This window comes from Tursiops truncatus, chromosome 15 (assembly GCF_011762595.2).
Source record: "Tursiops truncatus isolate mTurTru1 chromosome 15, mTurTru1.mat.Y, whole genome shotgun sequence".
NCBI classification, from domain to species: Eukaryota; Metazoa; Chordata; class Mammalia; order Artiodactyla; family Delphinidae; genus Tursiops; species Tursiops truncatus.
The window spans coordinates 30,641,833-30,664,624 of record NC_047048.1 but is presented as its reverse complement, the minus strand read 5'-3'; the positions used below and the strand labels follow the sequence as shown (position 1 = coordinate 30,664,624).

At 48.6% G+C, this 22,792-nt stretch overlaps 1 protein-coding gene across 1 annotated transcript in view; it reads right to left on the bottom strand.

The window, feature by feature from the left end:
• Positions 1-22,582, bottom strand: part of USP7 (ubiquitin specific peptidase 7) — a 56,496-nt gene extending 33,914 nt beyond the window's left edge. Inside the window, exon 1 of the mRNA XM_019928730.3 lies at positions 22,244-22,582. Within this exon, the coding sequence (XP_019784289.1) occupies positions 22,244-22,322 (79 nt within the window). The 5' untranslated portion in view covers positions 22,323-22,582. The remainder of the gene's footprint in view (positions 1-22,243) is intronic.
• Positions 22,583-22,792: the final 210 nt, after the last annotated feature.

Genomic DNA, 22,792 nt, shown 5'->3' with positions numbered 1-22,792 from the left:
GAGGCCATGGGCCAACACTCGGTCCCTGAATTGGTCAAGCAGAGCCTAACCAGCACATTTTAAGCCCCAGTCTACCAGTTCACCCTGACTTCCAAGTCAAAACCCCCAGACTTCTGCTTGGTCCTCCTCCTCTCCTCTCTCCTGGCACTGAATCCATTTTAAAGAATATTACATAAAATAGGGGTTATCAAGGTAAATTAGAACACTGATATCTTTCTGCAAGTCCAAATATACTGCAGAAGGAGTGTTCAGAAATGGCATATTGGTTCTGAAAATCCATCAGTGGCGTAAGGCCCCCACTCTGGGCTCCTGAATCACCTTCTGGTACAAGCCCATGGTTCCCTGCCATGTCTGCATGGCTCAGCAGCAGAATCTTCTGGGGGGGGGGGGCGGGGAGGGTTCTCTTGGCTACATCAGAGTGACTGCACAGAATCTCCAGGAGCTCTCCCTCAGAATTCTTTTTTTTTTTTTTTTTAAAAAGCTCCCCACAAAATTAGGGCCAGAAGCATATTCAAACAACCTCATCAATTTACACGACCACCTTCAAAACACAGAGTATCAGTGTGGGAGAAAGAAGTCTGGAGTTACTAGTTCCCTCAGGTGTTGATGTAAGTTGCTAGTGGGGGAAACCAGGTGAGGGGTCCATGGGAACACACTCTACTAACTTTACTGTACATCTAAAATTAACCCAAAATTTCAAGTTTATTTTTAAAAAGAGAACATAAGAAACCCTCAAGCCTAAGAGGCAAGGAATATAGCTATTAAACTTATACAGGAAAATTTTCGGCATGAAGCATCCATACAAGCATGTGTGAAATTCTCACATAATTAAAGGTAGAGAGCAAGGCAGCTTAGAGCTGAGATACGAAACAAAGTCTCCCACACAGACACTGGGCGGGTGCACAGAGCACAGCTCCTCAGGAGGGGCCGGCCTGGGAGAGAGGGCTGGCGTCTATGCTGGGGCAGGAGCAGCAGAGGAAACACTGGGCACGTGAGAAGGATCTAACGTCTGCTCCCAGGATTTCACAAATAAGTAACTCCCAAGTACTGGTCCCTATTGTGTGCTGGGCGCTGTATAAACATTCTCAGGCAGTGATCACAGCCTGGGATCAGGCAGATGGGGTGTTTACAGATGGACCCAGGGTCCCGGCTGGACTGAGAGGGATGTTGCCCTGGGCCTGTAAGCTGTGGAGCAGCTACTCTCTTTGCTTTTCCTCCATGAGACAGGAGTGGCCCTTCCCTAAGGAGGACTGCTCACCCTGAAATAAAGTATGTTAGATGGAGCTCCTGAATGAAGCCAGAGGCACCGGTCAGGAAGAAATAAAGAAGGAAGTCCTGAGCAAAGAGGCACAATGCTGTGAAAAGTTCTTTAGCCACAAATACTTTAAAAATGCCTACTCTCACCATTTTGCAAAATTATAGTGCAATATCACAACTGGGAGAGCGACAATATACTGATCCTCCTCCTATTCACTTGCATGCATTTCATGATGTGAGGTCTGTGTGTTCCCCACACTCAAGATACTGAGCAGCCCAGCACAAGGACCCTCAGAGGGTGCTTTTACGGCCACACCCACCTCCCTTCTGTGCCCGCCCCAAACCCCTGGCAATGGCCAATCTTCTCCATATCCACAATCTGCCATTTGAAGAATGGACACAGCATGTGTAAGTAAGCTTACGGAGCACCTTCTGACACAGCACAATTCCCTTGAGACTCATGTCAACAATGCATTCCTTTCTCCTGCTGAGAGGGTTCTGTGGCAAGGACATGCCACTATCTGCTCACTCAGATAGCGGCAACATCCGGGTTGCTTCCAGTTTGGAGGCATTACATATGAATAAAGTGGCTGTAAACATTTTTGTACAGGTCCTGAGCAAAGAGACAGGTATTTTTACTTCAGGATTTTACACAATGAATGAAATGCTCACAGAAGCAAGGCAAGGGGTGCAGTGATAAATAAAGGGAAATCGTGACCTCCCTGCCTCTGAGTCTAAGTAGAAGGAAGGCATTCCCAATGTTCATGTACATACACGTGCACAAGGTACAAGCACTTTTACTATTCACAATACGTGGATCCCAATTCAGGATCCATACAGATATGCGTACATGGATTTGATTTCGAATAGCACCATACCATTATGTCATGATCTACTCACCCATCCCCTACAGATGACTCTTCCCAGCCACCACCACCTCCTTTTTGGCCATCTGAGTGACACTACAAGCAAACAACTGTACAATGATTTTGTCCTGCAGCACGCTGTATAACTGTGTGGTCATCTGTCAGGGTCATCTCTCTCACACACTGAGCTCCCACAAGCAGTGCTCTTTCCCAGTGGCAAAGATCAACAACGCATCCAAAGCCACTACCAAGTGGCACTGCACAGCCTCCTGCACCAAGTTCTCACGCTGCTCAGGAGAACTCTTCTAGCGCCATCACTTATTTTCAAGAATTCAGATATAATTGATTTCCCAATGTGCTGATCCTCAAAAAACCTGGCTCTAAGCTCAAAGAAGCAAAGAGACATCTGATAACTTGAAGGTGAGAGACAGAAGATGTACCACTCGTACTAAGCCCAGCTGAGAAGCTGAGCTGATTAGAGGGGGGGCGGTCTGGTAAGGCTTCCACAAAAGCAAGGACCCACAGGTGTCAGCTATCACACTCCCCAAGAAACCAGAACCTCCAGGGCATTGGGAAACAACTTTGGACGCCCCCAGAAAACCTACAATTCTGTGGGAGAACTCGATGGCTCTGTGTCAACTCCAGTCCCCTTTGGGGGAATTCTCAGGCAAAGCCAGGCCTCGCACAGACTGGGGAACAGATCCAGATCCAGTCCTTGGGCAGAACCTGGAGGGAACCAAGGATACAAAGGTATGGAGCAAAATTGCAGGTCTGAGCTGTCTTTGCTCTCGCCCAGGTTTACCAGTCCTGGCAGCCGCTGGGTGGAAAGGAGTAGGTGCTGACCAGGCAGCAGGGCCCATTCACCAACAAGCTCACCCCCGCCCCCCAGTCAGACAAGGACCACAGTGCCTGTGGGCCATGAGGAAGTGCCCAAGTGCTTTCCGGCCCTCAATCCCTCTTGTGAAACCTCTTAGAAGTGGAAAACTGCAACTATGGTTCAAAAACATCATTTCTAATCCACTACTGCATTACAAGGATTTCATCCCCCACCCCCACCCCGGGCACACCGTATTTGCCTGCAATTACAGTAAGGAGGGCGACATTCTAACGACTGTTTCCTAACACTGGTCTTCTCCACACACGACTAACTTGGGAGGTAGAGGCTGAGGCTGGGTGCCCTCTTCTCACAGGAGTCAGTCCCCCTATTTGCCAAGTGTCTTGATGTGTCAAGAGCAGGCTGCGCCCTGGGCTTCAGGAGGGAACAGATAAGCAGCCCTCACACAAGAGGGCTAATGCGACAGAGGGGAAAACAGCCACAGGCCTTGGACATCCGGGCCAGGACCAGAGAGTGAAGGGAGCCGGCTGGGCAGAGATCCTGAAGAAGCACATTCCAGACAGTTCCAGAGTGACCAGGAGCAAGGCAATGGGCAAGGGAGGAGGTGGGAGATGAGGCCCAGGTTGAGGGTGGGCAGGGCCTTGAAAATCTCCGAATGCTCACGTCAAGCCTATGTCCCACCAAATGAAGAGGAAACCACCGGTGGCCCTGAAAGCACTGTGACACTCAATAACAGGTGGGTCAGGGCTTCCCTGGTGGCGCAGTGGTAGAGAGTCTGCCTGCCGATGCAGGGGACGCGGGTTCGTGCCCTGGTCCGGGAAGATCCCACATGCCGCGGAGCGGCTGGGCCCGTGAGCCATGGCCGCTGAGCCTGCGAGTCCAGCTCCACAACGGGAGAGGCCCGCGTACTGCAAAAACAAAACAAAACAAAACAAAACCAAAAAAAAAACCAAAAAACAGGTGGGTCAGAACTGAGATGGTGCCGGTGCTTGGACCCTGGCTGCCAGCCCCAGGCAGCCATCTGATCAAGCCTGTCCTCATCATCACAGGCAGCAGAGCCCCATCAGAAGCGCCTCTGCTGCCCTGTGGAGGATGTGCGTGAGGTGTGGTTTTGGGCTATCTTGCCCCTGCCAAGTTGGCAGGGCTGCCTCCAGTGACTCTCTGAATTCCTTCGGTCATATTAACAATGAAACCGTCCGTGGCTTAATCAATACCACAACGGTGTTCTGGTTTTATTTTGATTTTTATATGAATTGGCTCCATGCCTGCCCCATGAAGGGAGCTGAAAGCCCACTTGCGGGTGGTGGTCCTGCCCTGGGGAGAGTCTGAGGATTCAAAGTAGACTCTGTATTGAAACCTGACAGTTAGCTCTATACTCTTAAATAATCCTGATTTAAATTAGTTATATGAAAATAAAGCCCCAAAGAAGGCCACGTATAAATCTGTGTTCCTTAAATAAAACTATTTGTTTGGGGTCTTCAGTTTGGCTTCATTATGTAAAAATCATCTGTTTTTAGAGGATCATGCTAACTGCCATCATGTCTGTCCCACAAACCATGACTGATGACTGAGTGAACACTGGCCGGGCATGGAGAGGGGTGTACACCCTGCACGACTGAGGAGCTTATAATTATGTCTGTGCTGCTTGCTTACACATCTGGTCTTATCTGCTATATTGGGTAGGGCAGTCCACTTGTGGAAAGGAAAAACAAGTCCCAGCAAGCCCAGCAGAGACGGAGCTGCACAGAAGCTACAGGATGAAGGCAGAAAGTATCAGCAACCCACAGGAGTCAAAGGATCAATATGCAGAACACACAGAGATCCTACAATCAAAAGAGACAACGCAACCACAACAAGGAGAAATTCTTAAGAAATACAAATGACAAATCTGGTCAACTTTCCTAATTAACACAATACCACTTTTCATCTACCAGATTAAGTCTCACATCACAAAATGGGTGGTGTCAAATGGCTAAAGTCTAAATTTATAGTCAAATTATTCTCCCCAAAGGCAGTATTTATTAAAACCAAAGTCAAATATTCTTTCACTCAAAATGCCATTTCTAGATATCCATTCCAAAGAAACTAGCATACATGCCCAAAGATATATACAAGCATATTTCTTATACTGAAGCACCATTTTTTACAGAGAAAAACTTAAAACATAAATGCCCATTAATTCTAAGGGCCATATATTGTATGGCGCCATTTATTCATATAAAGTGCCCAGAACAAGCACACCCACAAAGACAAAAGGCAGATCAGTGTTTGCCTAGAGCTGGGAGGGAGAGTGGAAGGGTGATGGCTAAGGAGTGCAGGGGTCTCTTTTTGGAGTGGTAAATTGACTGTAGTGATGGGTGAATATATTTATTAAAAGCCACTGAATTGTATGAGTGAATTGCAGGATATATAAAATCTCAATAAAGCTGTATTTTTTTTGGGGGGGGGGAGACAAGAACTGGACAGAAATGGGCTATTCTGAGTGGGAACAAATAGTTCCACAAATCACAGCTGTCTGAGGGCCCGGCATAGTGAATGATGTGTACATTGAACAACTGAATCAGGTGTAAGTGTTCCATTTTCTGCAGTATTTCTCTAAAAGTATTAAACATTTTTGGTGTTTGAAAAACCCATTTATCTACAAAATTTATTTATGTACATAAATTCACTCTACATTCATGTAGTTTCAAAGAAAGTAAAACTATATTAAGGGACAATGTCCACCAAGAGAGAAATCAATTAGCAGGATGTCCTTACAGAATGAAGGAAGCTGTACATGTGGACGAGATGAAAAACAGGACAACACCCATCGTACGTTAAGTACACATGTTCACTGAGGGACGGAGTCTTTCTTGCCTTCTTGCTTCCATGTTGTTTTAATGTCTCAGCGAATATGTACTGCCTTTATAATGAAGGTAAAACCACCCACACACGCGAAGCAAAGCAAAGCAGATGCAGAAAGGCACAACCAAAGTACTGCCTAAGGCCTGACACCACCTCAAGCAGCCCATAAAGTCTGTACCAGTGGGGACTTCCCTGGCAGTCCAGTGGTTGAGACTTCGCCTTCCAATGCAGGGGGTACAAGTTCCATCCTTGGGGAGCTGGGATCCCACATGCCGAGACCAAAACAGAACAGAAGCAATATTTTAACAAATTCAATAAAAAATTTTTTAAAAAAAGGTTATATCAGAGAAAGAAACGGGTACAGCAGCTGCCCATTTGGGGGCAGGAGGGAGTAGGAACAAAAGGATCCCAGAACAAAGGGATTACCTAGATTACTTGTGACCTTGAAGGTCCTTTTACACCGGGGCAAATGGCAGCATCCTCTCTTAAATGCCTGGATTTTCTTTAGAACTACTTAAAAAGACAAGGAAGTTCGGGGGCTGAGGATTGGGGTCAGAAGTAGAGGAGAGATTTTAAACATACTGTGACTGTGCTAACTAAAACTTTTGAAAACTAGTCAAGCACAGCCAATTTCAAATGAGTTCCTTTATTTGTATAAAGCCACAAACAGAACAGCCTAGGACAGAGGACTAAGCTGTTTCTGGTTGGTTTTTTTTCCCCACGTTGGTGTCAGCAGACCACCACTCAGGCCTTACCCTCCTTTTGAGGGGACCCACCCGGACTGTCAAGGAACACCTACTTTCAAAACCTTCTAAAAAACCAGTGGCCAAAGAAAGTGTTGAAAAGTTCCTGGGAGGAAAACTAGTTTCCCAGGTAAAGTCGTGGGAGCAGAAGACATATGGTGTTCAGGGCTGGTAGGCACAGCAACAGTGTCAGCTTTCCTGAAATTAATCGGTATATTTGAACACAATTCCAATCGCAATCCAGCAGAGTAAGTGAAACAATTCTGAAAAGAACACAGTTTGAGGAATTACACTACCTGATTTTGAGACTCACTATAAAGCTTCAGTAATCAAGATGGTGCTGTGTTACGCAGACACAGATCAATGGGACAGGAGAGTCCGCAAATAGACCCATGTAAACATTACTACTTGATTTGCGACAAAGGTGTAAGTAATTCAATGGAAAGGGACAGCAGTCTTTTCAACAAACAGTTGGACATCCATAGGCAAAAAAAAACACAAAAAACCCTCCAACCTCACACCTTATAAAAATACTAACTGATAATAGACCGTAGATGAACATAGATTTAAACTTTAAAACTTTTAGAAGTAATCACGTGAGACATGGCCAAGAATTCTTAGACATAACACCAAAAGCAAGATCCATAGAAAAAAATTTTGATACACTGGACTTCTCCGGAAAGACACTGTTAAGAGAATAAACAGACATGCTACAGATTGGGAGAAAATATTTGCAAATCACCTATTGACAAAGGACTTATATCAAACATATAAAGAGCTCTCCAAACTTGACAGAAAAACAAAACAAAAAAACCCCAAATACTTGAACAGACACTTCATAGAGGGTATAGGGATGGCAAATAAATACATAAAAAGATGTGTGACTGTGAGCTATTAGATAGCTGCAAATTAAAACCACTATCCACCTACCAGGATGACTAAAGTGAAAAATGCTGACACTCTGAGTGCTGGCGAGGATGAAGATCAATGGGGGAGTGGGAGAGGGCACGGGCACCTGGGAAGTAGGTGGCAGGTTCTTACGAAGCATACCTCACACAACAACTCTACACCATCCTCTAGAGAAATGAAAACTCATGTTCACACAAAAACCTGAACACGGGTATTTATAATGGCTTCATTTGTAACTGCCCAAAACTGGAGACAACCCAGGTGTCCCTCCGTGGAACAGAATGGAAGCAGCAATAAAAAGCAACTACTGATTAGGTTACATGCTGTATGATTCCATTTTCTCGACATCTGCAAAATGACAAACCTGTATGGGATGGGGAGCATGGCCATGGTGGAGACACAACCAGCACAGCGTGAGGGGAGGTTCTGGGTCCTGACTGGGGCAGTGGTTACGCAGACCTACACCTGTGCTGAAACTCAGAGCCATTCACCCCAAAGGCAAAAGAAAAACAACGAAAGAAAAACAAAGAAAAAAACACCTGGAGGGCAGGGAGAATAAGAAATGATTTACTGACTCTTTAAATAAGCACTGCCCCGGGATATGGGTTCAGATCTTTAACCATTCGGGAAAAGAGAACTGAGAGAGCATAAAAGATATACAGGTCTGAGTCTTTTTGCCTCAGGACCTTTGTTCGGGTGGTCTTGTACACAAATGTGTGCATCACAGCTCCTGTTCTTTGAGGAGAGAGGGAGTCAAAAACGTCAAAAAGCCAGGAAAATGGGAGGTCAGACACACCCTTTGCTCCAGTAAACTCACATACATAAATAAGGTGTGCTACTTCATAAGCTACGTTTAAATTCAGACCGATTGAGCTTCCCTGGTGGCGAAGTGGTTGAGCATCCGCCTGCCGATGCAGGGGACGCGGGTTCGTGCCCCGGTCAGGGAAGATCCCACATGCCATTGGAGCAGCTGGGCCCGTGAGCCATGGCCGCTGAGCCCGCGTGTCCGGAGCCTGTGCTCCGCAGCGGGAGAGGCCCGCGTACCGCAAAAAAAAAAAAAATCAGACCGATTCCCAAAGAGTTCCAACTGTTCCACGCAAGCTACTGGAAAACGGAGAAAATGGGGGGAAAGACAAACAATAAACAAGTGGAAGGCTGACCATGATGGAGGAATAGAAAGCAAAATAATCAAAATCACAATTACCTCTGGTTTAAGCACGCTCTCCTTGAATTCTCACAAAATATCTGTTACTCATCTTAACAGGACCATCTTACATACACCTTTAAGTGTGAGGGGGACCAGAGGACGATTTCCCATTGCAGGGGACCACCCAGCACTGCCTGCTGCCCGTCCCCTGCTGCCCGTCCCCATGGCGTCAGCTGCTGCGGACAACTAGGCTGCCACTAGCTAATTATCATCCAACCATCTTCGTCCTCTGCCAGATAGTAGTAAGACTCTTAAATACAGGACAAAAGTCACTGCTCTCTTTGTGCCAGCGAGCTTTCTGGAGTTATAACTACAACCCTATACCGAGTTAGGTAGGCTGTTACACACATGAATGTGGTATTTTAAGGACTTTTTAATGTAACTGTATAATGAAATATGCCAACATTTAAAAGATCTGTATAACTCTGTGAATCAGTATTTTCCAAATGACCAATGAATGGTATTAGAAATGCTCCATTCAAAGTACAAGACAACCCAATAAATTTTAATGTAACAGAGCACGGTAAGTTAATCATAGGGTTTCAAACTGCATGCTGTAATCAACCTTAAGAAGCTACCAAATTTTGATGTAGTATGAAAGAATTGCCACAGTTGCCTGAAAAGGCTATACCTCTGTAAGACTGGGTTTGCTTTATATTTCCAGTAAAATTTACATTGCAACTGACAGCACCAGATATGAGAATCCAGCTGTCTTCTATCAAGCCAGATAATAAAGAAATCTGCAAAATGTATGAACAATGCCATTCCTCATTAAATTTTTGTTTTAGAAAATATTTCCTATAAAAAGCATGTTAAATGTGGGAATCCCCTGGCGGTCCAGTGGTTAGGACTCAGTGTTTTCACTGCTGGGGACACGGGTTCAATCTCTGGTTGGGAAACTAAGATCCTGCAAACTGCACAGCGTGGCCCAAAAAAACCCCAAAACAAGCAGTATGTTAAATGTGTTACTATGTACTGGTTTATTATTTTTAAATGAATAACTAAGACTGTTTTAATTTCTAATTTGGCAAATAATGATAGCTATAACCCACCTACCCAGAAGCTCTTTGGGGTTCTCACCAATTTTAAAACTGTCCCAGGATCCTGACAACAAGAAGTGTAATAGGGACTTCCCTGGTGGTGCAGTGGTTAAGAATCCTCCTGCCAATGCAGGGGACATGGGCTCGATCCCTGGTCCGGGAAGATCCCACATGCCGTGGGGCAACTAAGCCCACGTGCCATAACTACTGAGCCCACGTGCCTCAAGGAAAGATCCTGTGTGCCGCAACTAAGACCTGATGCAGTCAAAAATAAAATTTTTCTAGAAAAAATAAATAATAAATACAAATAAAATTCATGGTGACTACTAACATTTTCCCACAAAGACTTATAGAAGGGCAGGTGCAAATCTAACCCTTTATAATGGTTACCAAAGTAGGTAAAATTAAGGTTATTTGGCATTGAACATGGTGGCATGTTCCAGTCCTACTGAAACTAAAATATAAAAATGCAATGCGTTCAATTATCTGGTAGAAACTGCTGTTCAAGGTGTAGAGAATAGAATGCTCCCTGGCCTCAAAGTCTAAAGGGGAGAAGAGCAAAGAAACACAGTTCATTACAATCCATGCACTTGGGCAGGAATCAGAGAGGGGCCTCTATTTTCATCTACCCAAAGGCCTTACCTCTGCCATTTTCACCTCAAATCCCCCAGAACTCAAATCCTAACCACCCGCTCCGGCCACTGCCAGTACTACTCAGGAGCCTTCCTGCTCCCCTGCCCCCAGACATAATTGCTCTCCCCCACTTCCAGAGCCCTCTCTCTGCACCTCTCGCAGCATTCATCGCTTTCTATCCTGCATTAATTACATGTTCACGTGACCCATCTATATCCTGCTGACTCTCCCTCTGCAAAGACACCTATCACCTCTTCATCTCTGTAAACCACCCCCCAGCCCAGGGCCTGAAGCAGCGATCTGAGGCGAAGGGCCAAGTATGCGCTGTGCTGAGCCAGTTTGGGGAACCGTCTTCCCAGGTTTTTACAGAAGAAAATGCCCGGTTTTCTGTTATTCTGAACAATCCTCTCCAAGGCAGTCTTCTAGAAAGGCAAAGCTAAACCCAGTCCACAGGCTGGGTCTGGAGCAGCAACTGGCCGCTAGAACTTTCTGTGATGATGGAGGTGGTCTACAGCTGCGCTGCCCAATACGGAAGCCACGAGCCACAGGTGGCTATGGAGCCCCTGAAATAGCGCTAGTGAGACGTAGGACCTGAGGGTTTACTTAATTTTACTTAAATCACTTCAAGCCCCCAGAGACATGGTTTCTTGGCCCGTGGAGTAGGGGGTAGAATAGTCGCTTTCTGCTCTAAAACAAAATTATGTGACCAAGAGCTCTCTGATAACATACCCAAAATGAAACCAGTATTTTAAGAACAAAAGGCCTTAAAAAGTATAGGATTTTTAACTTCATCAAAATAGAAATCCAAATAATAGCCTCTGATTCCCAAGGAAATACTGGCTATAACAGAAAACCTGCAGATTTGTAGTACTAATTTTCCCTCTTCCCCGTAGCCCTCAAGGTAATTAATGACTAACTTGAGAATAATTCTGAAGACTTTTGACAGCTCCCAGGGACCATGCCTGTAACATCACAATCCCCACGACCTGGGCATCCTGCAGGAGCCCACAACCATCACAGCCACCACCAGGACCGCCTGTCCTTACCGTGTGCGAATCTGTGTGGCTGGCCGCCGCACATCTTGAAGCTGAACTAGTCACCTCTACGGATCATTTGCATTCTGGGTCGTCCCCCCTACTAGGATGCCCAAGAGTTACCTCATTTATTTGCATCTTCTCTAGACTCCCCAAATGCACTGGCTTGAAGGTCTCAATTTCGCCAACCCAGCGATGAATGCATTAGCAGTTTGTTAAAGTTGTATGTATGAATCTATCTCATGTTTTAAAACTCACTGTCAGGGAAAGAGGCCCAGAAGGAAGATATTCTGTGTGTGCCACAGAAACACCACCACGCAACTAGCTGGAAGTCCGTCAAGCGAGGAGACTGGCTGGCCTCTTAGGACCTCATTTCTTTCAACCCCTGCTCAGCTGAGCAATCCCGGGCTCTGGCACCTCCGACCCTGTTTTCCTTCCACCTTGTGGAAGCTGCTGTCTTAAGAAAGAAACAGATGATTCAGGCGACAGGGAGGAGAGGAATGCAGCTGGTCAGGACTTCAAGACACAGCAGGGGTACAGTCAGGTTGGTGCCATCTGTGTGGCTTGGAGGAGCCTCAGTTTGCTCATGTGCAGATGCAGGGTCATGAGGGTGAGGTGACAGGAGGACCTGAGTGGACAAGGTGCCTTGAGGTCTGACCCTGTAGCTCCACAGAACTTGGCCCTCTGAAATGCAGTATGCTTTCGCCCTGAGCCCTGGCAGACAAGGCTCAAGCCTTCTCAAGTTTAAATCTCTCCATATGCCCAGAGCCCTGAATGGTTTGCTTTAGGGATGATTCATTTCAGCTTAGGATCACATTACTGAATACCTGATTCTCAAAGAAGGGAGGCATCTACCTTTAAAAACACATCTATTTTGCTTCTGCCACCATATTCCACTTGCTGAAGTATAAGGTGGCCCCGGCTGATTTCGGCAGTGAGCTACTTTCTATATTCAAAGCATGTGGTGAGCCACACAAAAATCTTCAGACTGAGGAGCCCAACTGCAGCTTTGCCACTTGGGGTGGTGAGATAAGAAACGCGGGAGAAGGCAGCAGTTTAAATTAAAAAGCAGTAACAGGGCTTCCCTGGTGGCGCAGTGGTTGAGAGTCCGCCTGCCGATGCAGGGGACACGGGTTCGTGCCCCGGTCCGGGAGGATCCCACATGCCGCGGAGCGGCTGGGCCCATGAGCCATGGCCGCTGAGCCTGCACGTCCGGAGCGTGTGCTCCGCAACGGGAGAGGCCACAGCAGTGAGGCCCGCGTACCGGAAAAAAAAAAAAAAAAGCAGTAACAACGTCTTCATGACAAATAGCGTCCACTGACTATGATGAGACGCAAATTTCTGTGAAGCCACATGGCTTGGGTTCAAATCCCACCACTGCCACCAACCCTGGGTAGGTTATTTAACTTGCTCAGCGCCTTGTTTCACTCAGCTATAAAATGGGGATGATGATGCATCTACTTCAGAGTTGTGGTAAGGAGCCAATGAGTTGATACAGACACAGCCCTCACGTCCAGGGGCCTGGCCCAGGGAGGGGTAGCTGCCAAGCTCTCCCAGCCTCTATGTAGCTCTCTAAGGTTCAAGCCCAGTTTACTGGACACCCACCTACTGCTTCTTACCCACCTTCTTGGATCATTATTAGTTTTGTTGGCTGCTGAACAAATCACCACAAACTTACTGGCTTAAACACCACACACTTATTCTTTTATAGTTTTGGAGGTCATAAGTCCAAAATGGGCCTCACTGGGCGAAAATCAGTGTGTCAGCAGGGCTGGCTCCTTCTGGAGGTTTGAGGGGAGAATCTGCTTCCTGGCCTTTTCCAGCTTCATCTTCAATGCCAGCAATGGCCTTCTCACATCACGCCACTCCAACCTCCCTCTTTCACGGGTTAAGGACCCTGTGATTACACTGGGTCCACCTGAGTAACACTGCATAATCTCCCCATCTAGGGATCCTGAACTTAATCGCACCTGCCAAGTTCCCTGCCAGGTAAGTAACACAGTCACGGCTTCCAAGGGATTAGGACAGACATCTCTGTGGACCATTGCTCTGGTGACCACAGATCCTCTCCCTCTAGATCCCAAGCCCATGATGCTGTTCTACACCTCCTGCCTCTGAGCACACCACCCCTCCCTCTTTTCAAACTTAGCTGTGTCCCCTCCTCTGTGAAGCCTCCGATGACCCACTCGCTTCCCCACCGTAGGTCAGTACCCACCCCCCCCATCACAGCCCTCCCTGGCACATGTTTACCAAGAGCCTTCACTCACGTGCTGGGGGCAGCCAGCCCTGTACCTGCCTGTTGGGAGGGTTTGCATAAATGTCTATCTCGTGGGCAGAAGCCCTGCACCAGGCTCTGCGAGTGCACAGCAAGTACAGCTCTGCTGCCACAAGGGTACAGTGGAGTCAGAAGCAAGCCATGAGGCCTGGTGCTCGGGAACATCCAGATGAGAAAGCAGGGGGCGGGGGTGGCAAAGCCCAAGGTGCCTGCACACAGCCTGCAAGCAGGTGCCCTCTTCGGACCTGACCGAAACAGAGCAAGCGGGGAGACTTTGCAGCAACCTGACTTCCTGCAACACCCTAGCCTGGGCCAGTGGGTGCGCTGTCAAACTGGAGTGTGGTGTCACGTGTCTCGGGACCCCATTACAGTTTGTAAGAGTTTAGGGTTAGCTGGTTAACTGCAACCCAAGTCAATAGGACCCAGAACCCATTTCTTTCAACGAAACATAATTTAGATGTTAGTTTATAGGATAGAGTTGGAGCTGTTTATGGATACATTTTGGAAAACTGCTGGAAGATGGCTCCCAATCTCAGGGGTATACCTCCGCAGCACTGGACTCACTTGCATATTAGTAAAACGAACATCGAAATGACTTGGATCAACATTCTCTATGAGGAGCAGGGATGCCATCCATCCAAGCAGGAAGCAAGATTATTTGTTTCTTTAAAAAGTAGTGTGCAAATAAGGTTTAATACGGGGAATTGATATTTCACACAAAACTGTTCAGTTACCATGGTGGAATGACAAAGTTACAAGTGCAATAGCACGTTCCCTTGTATTAATGGCCTATACACGCTTGCAATGAACACGTACAGTTTCTGCAAATCCTCCCTGCGTGTTTGTTCTAAGCAATAACTGTTGAAATGTGACTTTAATAACAACCTGGGGCTTGCATTGTGTATGTGTATTTTATTTCATTTCTTAAACAATTTGTTTACACTGCATGTCTACAAAATACAGAAAGAAATTGTCCACAACAGACTGGAAATTAAAAAAAACAAAACAAAACTGGTTCTTCACCACAAATAACCGAAGAAAGCCTGCTCTGTAGCGTTTGCCCAGGAACTATTTATTCACTCATTTTAATTTAGCTTTTCCAGGACACACTGTATCTTTCCAACATCCAATGTGACACTAATGCTACCAGAAACACCCTCTAGCTAAGGATCCAACCAGACTGTTTCGGTGAACTCTGGCCACTAACACTGTCTGCCCTGTCGGACATGTGCTGTACCTGCTTGTCCAATGTGGTGGCCACTGGCCACGGGTGGCAACTGAATACTTGAAACGTGGCTAGTCAGTTAAGGAATGTGATTGCCACCATGTGGCTGGTGGCTACCTTACTGCACACTGCAGGGTAAACCCTTAAGCATCCTCCTACCCCACATGTCTTCTCCTCTGCCCCCATAAGAATACGAGCTGGCATTCTCAAGCAATCCAGGTCTCAGTAGGAAAAGAGACTCAGTTTGTCCTCATGGGTAGCAGCAGGAGACCTGGAGTGCTTTAGAGAATGAAGGAGTCCTCTGGCTAGCACAGGCAGGATATCACACAGATCAGAAGCCGCCGCTTGGCCACCACTGGGAGCTGGGTTAGGGTTCGAGCTCAGCAACCTCACTCCACCAGCTACTTCTTTGGACTTTCTGCAGGTCAGGCATTCCAGCCCCTATCTGTTCTCCCTCTTGTCCTTAACAAGCTAAAGACAGAAGAGGAAAAGGCTGAGACTCTTGGGGGAGTATTCTTCCGTGCCCATCTATGATGGTTATAAAACAGCAATAGGGATTGAGGAATGTTTTTAACCAATTCACACACACTTTGTTTGACTGAATAATTTCTCCTCCTAGCTGACATAAACTACCGACTCTAAGAATCAAGCACTTCAAGATTACCTACCCATCAACTACACTTCAATTAAAAAAAAATTACCTGCCCCACATTATTTACAAGGAGGAGCTGGACTCTCTAACCATGCAAACAGGCTAAGGAGCATTACATGTCCTTACTTGAAAACAGCAATTGCACAGGGTCAATTAAGGGCCTTGAAATGTAATTTATTCCCCAAAGTCATATTGACAAAATGCACTTGCAACTCCAGGTGAGTAAGGTTAGTTTTCTCAGCCTATACCCTAGAGAAAAGCCCCCTCAACTCTTTCTGAAAGTACCATGGGGGGGGGGGGGGCAGGAGGGAGCCAAGAAGTCAGATCACTACCCAGACACTGGTGGCCACACCCTGGGTGTGATCACACTCTGCATTACAGGTCACCCCAACAATCTCATACAGCCCCTTTCCAAAGCAGAGGCCAGCTCAACAACTTATTGCAAAAGCTAGACCTTCCTCTGGTCAATATTCTGGGGGCTGGTACCTCATACAGGACAGTGCCCTCCCAGTATCAGGATGTCAGGGAAACCAATTAGTCACTAGCATGGAATCAGAACCGAGGGAGGGCCTGGGTTTCGAATATTCTATGCCAGGCAGGAAAATCACGTGGAACTGTTGTGGTCACAGAAGGGAACCTCCTGCTCTTTATCCTGCAGATTCTCAAATGACCTAAAAAGAAGGGAGGACCACCACCTTGAGACTCTGATACAGAACTCACATTTGTTAAGATAAACCCCAGGTCGAGCAGATGACTTGGGCTCCTTGGAAGGACACCTGGGCATCTCTGAGAATATTAACAGCTGTGCCCACACAACAGTGGTCCCAGCCGAGCTGGTGACAACACAGCACGTGCGCAGCCCAGCGAGGGCCCAGCCGCACAGTCAATGAGCCCTCCAGTCTCGTCACCCCCTGGAGCGCTCTGCTCTGCCCAACAGCAAAGACAGTGACACTACTCCCTAAGGCGTGCCCCACCGAGGCCCCTCCGCCTCCCTACTCCCTGGTTCTTGCTAGCTCACACTAGTGTCATCATTAAGTTCTGGAAGCATTCACTCTAGTCCGGGTCAGTGTATTTCCCTACACAACCAACTTTCTAACTACCTCCATGTCCAACTTCCAAGTTTAAATCACCAATGCTCAGAAGTAGGCCTGCTTCTCTTCAAGAGAATTTCAACACATCTGACTTCTCATTGGCCGAGCCATGTGTTAAGTTACTACCAAAATGGCATAACTTGACTTTCTTGCCTACGCAAGACACTTAAAAATCCTGCTTCCTCCAACTTGCCTAAGTCCAAATTAGTTCAGAACAAGAAGTTTCTGAAGCAGGTGACATTTGAACATTTAACCGTCACAGTACATGTCAAGAAATACCTTGTTACAACTTGGTCCCCAGAGTAAAATTCCTTTGCCTTGGAAATCAAGCAGAAGTACCCAGGCTACATACTACCCATGCAAAAAACCAGAAACAGTAACAAATTTTAAAATACTCAATAGAAAACTTCAATAAGGTCCATCAATACCCTTGTCTGGAAAAGGAGCTTTTCCTTGCAAAAGGATCAAAAATGCCACTTCAAGCAACTTACGTTAAAGGCAATAAAACTGAATTAGCAGCTATCAAAGCAATATTGGTTTATGGCTTTGGCATTCTCTTTCACACACCACCCTGCCAGCCAGCCATCTCCTGTACTACTGTTTTGCCTTAAAATTGCTGTTTCCTGAATGAGTGTCTCCCACAAACACATTTAACAAAAAAGGAACATAAGATGGGTATCTTCAGATGGACAAACAGTCCAGCGGTGAGGAAGATGAGTACAGAAGAGCAACCCCACAAGTAGCTCATGGGGCAAGACATGGCTCTTATGCAAGGCAAGTGGCTGAGACCACCAGAAAAGTTTAGGGAAAAGGTGGCATCTGAATCACTTTCCTGGGGTCTCTTGTCCTGTCTGCATTCAAGGAGAAGGAGACACTACCTGTGCAAGTACAGGGCCCAAAAGCCAGAGTTGCACGTCATGCAGTGCAAGTGTGTGTGCACTCAGAGCCTGAAGCACAAAGCAGGCTGACCGAGGATCCTGATAGCAGAGGCCGGGCTGTGCGACTACCCATCTACCTGCATGAGGAAGGCAGCACACCTGAGTCCTTCTAATAAGCAGGGCAGTGAAAAGACAGCTGTGTGCGGTCCAGGAAGAGTGGAAGCAGAGACCAGTAAGAAGGCTACTGCAAAGTTCCAGCATGAGGCAACAGGGGCCGCCTGGTTTAGGGTGGTGGATGGAAAACCGAAAGGGCTTTTGGTAACAGGATGTGGGATTTAGAGACAAGAATTCAGGGCCGACTCCCAAAGTCTGGAGGTTCGTGTAACCTGGCTTCCCTGCTTCAACCTGATTGGCAACCTCATCAAATTCATTAGTAGATGCTCTAACACTAGTGCAAGAGCAAGAATACTCTCATCACGAAGGCCACTGAGCTAACCAGGCTTCGGCAGCAGTGTAACAACGCACCAAATCCACTATCCACACCTCTATCATCCACTACATTTTTCTTAAAATATTATAGCATTAACCTTATATAGCTATTTAGGCACATCAAGCCTAGGATTTCATAAACAATGCTGCTTAGATTGAGGCTGGTCAGTTTTCTTCCCAATCCAAGTCAGGATATAATTACCGTAGAACCAGGAAAGTCAACTTGCCCCACCTGTGTGCGCCATGCTTGATTAACCTGTGCCCATCCCTGCCTCAGGTGTAACCCTTTTACCATCACAACACCATGAGTGAACACTGATGCCCCTATCTCTGTGCCCAGCACGTCACACATGCTTTGTGTTTCCACCCTCACAACATCCTTGCAGGATACGACAGACCTCCTTTTCAAGGATGCAGAAACTGAGGCACTGAGAGCTTAAGCAATGTGCATGAGGTCACACAACAATTAAACGGTGAAGTCCACGTTCAGACTCAGGCCTGGCGCTAAGCCTGTATTCTCTGACCACACTGCCCCACCGTGAGTTAACTCAGTGGCTTCTTTCCTCCTTTCCACAAAACTGATCCCCCCCACCCCACCCCCCAAAAAACAAGATGAAGGTATACACTTTTTTCCAATATGTGCTGTTAACAATTTTTTGTTTACAGATAATCAAAATCAGCAGCCTGGAAGAATCAGGAGGGCGGATGCCTTCTGGAAAGTAACGTCCAGTCCCATCAAAACCTGACAGGCTCACATCAGTCAGATGTTTCTAAGTTTGGCCTAATTTCTTCTATGTGTCTCTATCTTTTCTGGGTTCTCCAAGTTGATGCTCACTTTGTAGAGTTCTTTTACCAACCAAAGCTAATGTGAGAGGAAAATCAATATTCTCATATTATTTGATTTTTGTCTTGTTACAGCGCTATTTGAAAAACAAACATGTTTTAGATATAATAAAATGCCCAAGTGTAGTTTATTTGGGCACACGTGTACAAGAGAACTCACTTTCCACTCCCAAACCTGCTTTAGCAGAAAAGTAACTTGAAACTCCATCTACCCACACAAGTTGGAAAGAAAAAGAAATCCACCACTGCTTCCCCCCAAACAAAAACCACAGAAGTCAGTGATCAATTCTTTTCAGAAACTGCAGACAACTCATTGATTTGCTCCCAGCTTGGTGTCCTGATAGCAGTGGTCTGAGTGTTGTACAAAAGTCAACCAAAACTGTCTGTGCCCATTAGTCTCAAAGATTACACTCTGAAACAGAGACTGCTCACACGGGCGGCAGAACCACACCAAGGAACAAACATCAAGGTATTGACGTTTGTGCCAGCCCGCCTATGCAGAAGCCAGGCCTTGGGAAAACTTCCTGTTGATTTGGAGGGGGGCGTAACAAACCAGATTATCACCTCTCAAGTACCCGAGAGGGCAGAGGCCACTGCAGGTCCCTCCTGCAGCCCCTCGGCCTGCGCTGCCTCTGAGTTAGAGAATGAATAAACTGTGGAGCACATTCATTCCTGGCCAGGCCGACAAAGGCCACCACCTCCATGGTGCTTTTTGCCTCCCAACCTGAAAACCTGCACGGGCCTCACAGGAAGGAAGCATGTGGTCTCAACCCCACAGAACTGCCACCATACCCCACGCCCCCCCCCCATCTTTTCCCTCTCTGCCCTTCACCCTTCATAACTTTCCTAACGGCTCAAAACAAGACATTTTTAATATAACTGATCCTGAGCACTGTTATTCTCCAGCAGATGTGCAAGGGCTGTGCAGGGATCAGTCAAAAGCAAATGTGACCCCTATAAAGCAGAGCAGGAGAGCAAACTAACACCGGACCCGTCGGTAGGAAAAAACGGCCAACCAAACCAGTCTCCCCGGCTCCTTCGAAACTGCCCTGCCCAGGAGGGGCGGGCAAATGCTCCACATCCACAAAGCTTCCCTTCCTCAAGCTGATCAGAGGGAGCCCTGACAGCTTCCAGCTGCTGAGTCCACAGGAACCAAGGCGAACACCAAGCAGGCGAGAGTCACTCACAGAGCCTGGCAGACGAGGCCACGCAGAGCTGATGGTCACTAAATCCCACCCTTCTCGCTTTTTAATAGGAAGGATTTTCACACTTGTTGGTCCTAAACTACAATGTATAAACCTAACGCCACATTTTCGGAGTGGGAAGGCTAAGAAAGGCTGAAAGAGACTGCCTAAGACATGGGCAGCTCTTTAAACTGCACACCTGCGGCTGCTCACAGGGTGCTGACGACCGTAAGCCCTACAAAGACAAGGTACCCTCTGGATAATGAACCTGAGGCCCACTCAGAAGAAGACTGAAGTTTACGGAATCAGCAATAATAAACTACAACCTTTACCATTCAGTTTGAGACGCCAGTAAATTTGCAGATTACTGATTTTACGGGCGACTTTTCCAACGAAAACTTGGATATGAGAACAAAACTCCTTGAGGAAAAAAAAAGTAGTCTTGAAAGCACGCATGACTTCTGAAAACTCTTCCTCCACTCAACACTCTCTAGTCTTATAGAAAAGCCCTTGAAACTTGTGGACACGACTATTTCCCTTGACACCCAGTTCTGTACCAGAAATACACTATGCACTGGGGCCCATGCTGATCAGCTCTCACCTGTGTTCAAAACGCTTAAAAAGTGCTAAGACAACATAAGTGGGACACGGATATGCTAACACTAGTGGATTTTTGTCTCGACTGGGGGATAACTTGAAAAGGAAATTGAAAAGCAATCCCTTTTTACGAGGCATTAAAAGGAATATACATAATTCTCTCAGCAATGTATTCCTTCAGCTAATTGTTTAATGACACGTGACAAAAACTCTACGAAGTTATTGCCTTTCTGGGGCCAAGTGAGACGGACAGCCTGGTCCTTGGCATGGACTGGGTTCTCCTGACCCCATTACTGGCCACTGAAGTACCAGCGGGAAGTGCCTTCCACAGGCATCTCCACCACTTCGCCTTTTGCCACCTTGCAGGCCATTTTTTTCAGAGCACATCCAACTGTTGGCAGTACGTTACTCACAGGGGAGTACCAGTCATGGTAAGAGTTCCCACCAACCAGGATGTAGCACCCCACACGTGCAGCCACCCCACAGGACAAATGCTGCTTCACCTGAGCTTCCTTAGCACCCCCATTCATTTCCACACCCCAAGATCTCTGGCTAAAAGCAAAACAAGAACAGAACATTCAATGTCCCGTTCATTCAGGGGCACTCTTTTGACTCCTGCCTGTCCGTCCCCCTCGAAATAGGTAAGGACTCTTTTAAGACTCCTTAGACTTTGCCCTTTTAAGTACTTGGGGCCACGAGAAACAAAAGATGCCTTCCAACTACCAAGTCCTCTTGAGGTAGGTAAGCCCGAGACCCTTCCGCGCTCAGTGCCTCTGCATCAAACCTCTATTACCATGGCCTTGTATCTCAAAGCAGGATACCCTGGAAAACTGCTGGCACATGGGCAGAAAATTAAGTTACCTCTGGAGTCAGGGTGGATTTAGAGATAGGTAGTCGTGGGGCGGGGGGGAGGGCGGCGGCTTTCACGTAGTTTCAAAGACACACCTGGCCGGAGGCTGACTGCACCGCACACAGCCAAACTCCCCGAAATACAGCTAACTCAGAAACGAAGAGCGCCTGACTCCGGACTCTGGGCCCGTCCAAAGGCTGAGAACATCTGCGCCCCTTGCAGGTGTTTCCAAATGAAGCCCGACGCCAGCAAGTGCTGTTATGGAACGATCTCGGGGTCCGCTTCGAAGCCCCGGTGGGCTCTGCCGGGGAGCGCGCGGGAGCAGGTGCGGGCGAGCCCCGAGCCCAAGGAGGTCTCCGGTTCCCCGACTTTACCGGCCAGAGCCAGGACCCCGCGACGTCCGAACGGGGAGACGGTCCCCGGAGCCCGGCTCCCCAACCCGGGCGCGCAGCGGCCGCCAGCAGTCCGCAAACGCCCGCATCCCTCCCGCCGGAGCGCTCTAATTTACAACTCCGGGCTCCGGGCGCTTTGTGCCGACGAGGCCGCCCGGGTCCCGCGGGCCGGACAATGCGCCGGGCGGGGGACCACCGGCCGCCCCCAGCCCGCGGGCCCGGCATGACTGTGCAGCCTCGCCCGGCCCGGGCCGGCCGAGTCGGGCCGGCCAGGCCGAGGCCCGCGGCCGCCCGGGGCCTGGTTAAAGATGGCGAGCCCCTCGCGTGGCTCCCGCGGCTCCCCCCGGCCACAATGGAAGGCGCCCCCCGGCCCCGCCGCGGCCGGCCCCCGGGCCTCACCTTCCATCTCCATGTCCTCGGGCTCGCTCAGCTGCTGCTCGCCCGCTTTCTGCTGCTGCTGCTGCTGCTGGTGGTTCATGTCGGCCGCGGCCTGGGCCTCGCCTGCGGCCGGGGGCCGGGGCTGCGGGCCCGGCGGGCGGGCGGCGGCGGCGAGCCGGGGCGGCGGCGGCGGCGGCGGCGGCGGGGCGGCCTCCTCCTCCTCCCGCGCGTCGTCGGCGGCGGCGGCCCCGGGGCGGCCCGCGGCGGGCGGCGGCGGCAGGGAGACGCGCACGTACTTGCTCGCGATTCGCCCAATCTCGGCGCCGAGGCGGGCGGGCGGCCGGCGGGCCGGGCCGGGCGGCCTCGTCGCTCGCTGCGGCCGCCGCCGCCGCCGCCGCCGCCGCGGGGCCCGCCTCCCGCCGCCGGGGCCGGGGCTGCGGGGCCGCGGGCCGGCCGGGGGCGGAGGGCGGCCGGGCGGGGGCCGCGGAGTCAGCCCCGCCTCGGGCCGGGCGCGGCGGGCTGGAGGCCTGGCCGGCCGCGGAGGGCCTGCGAGGCCTGGGGCCGACGGGA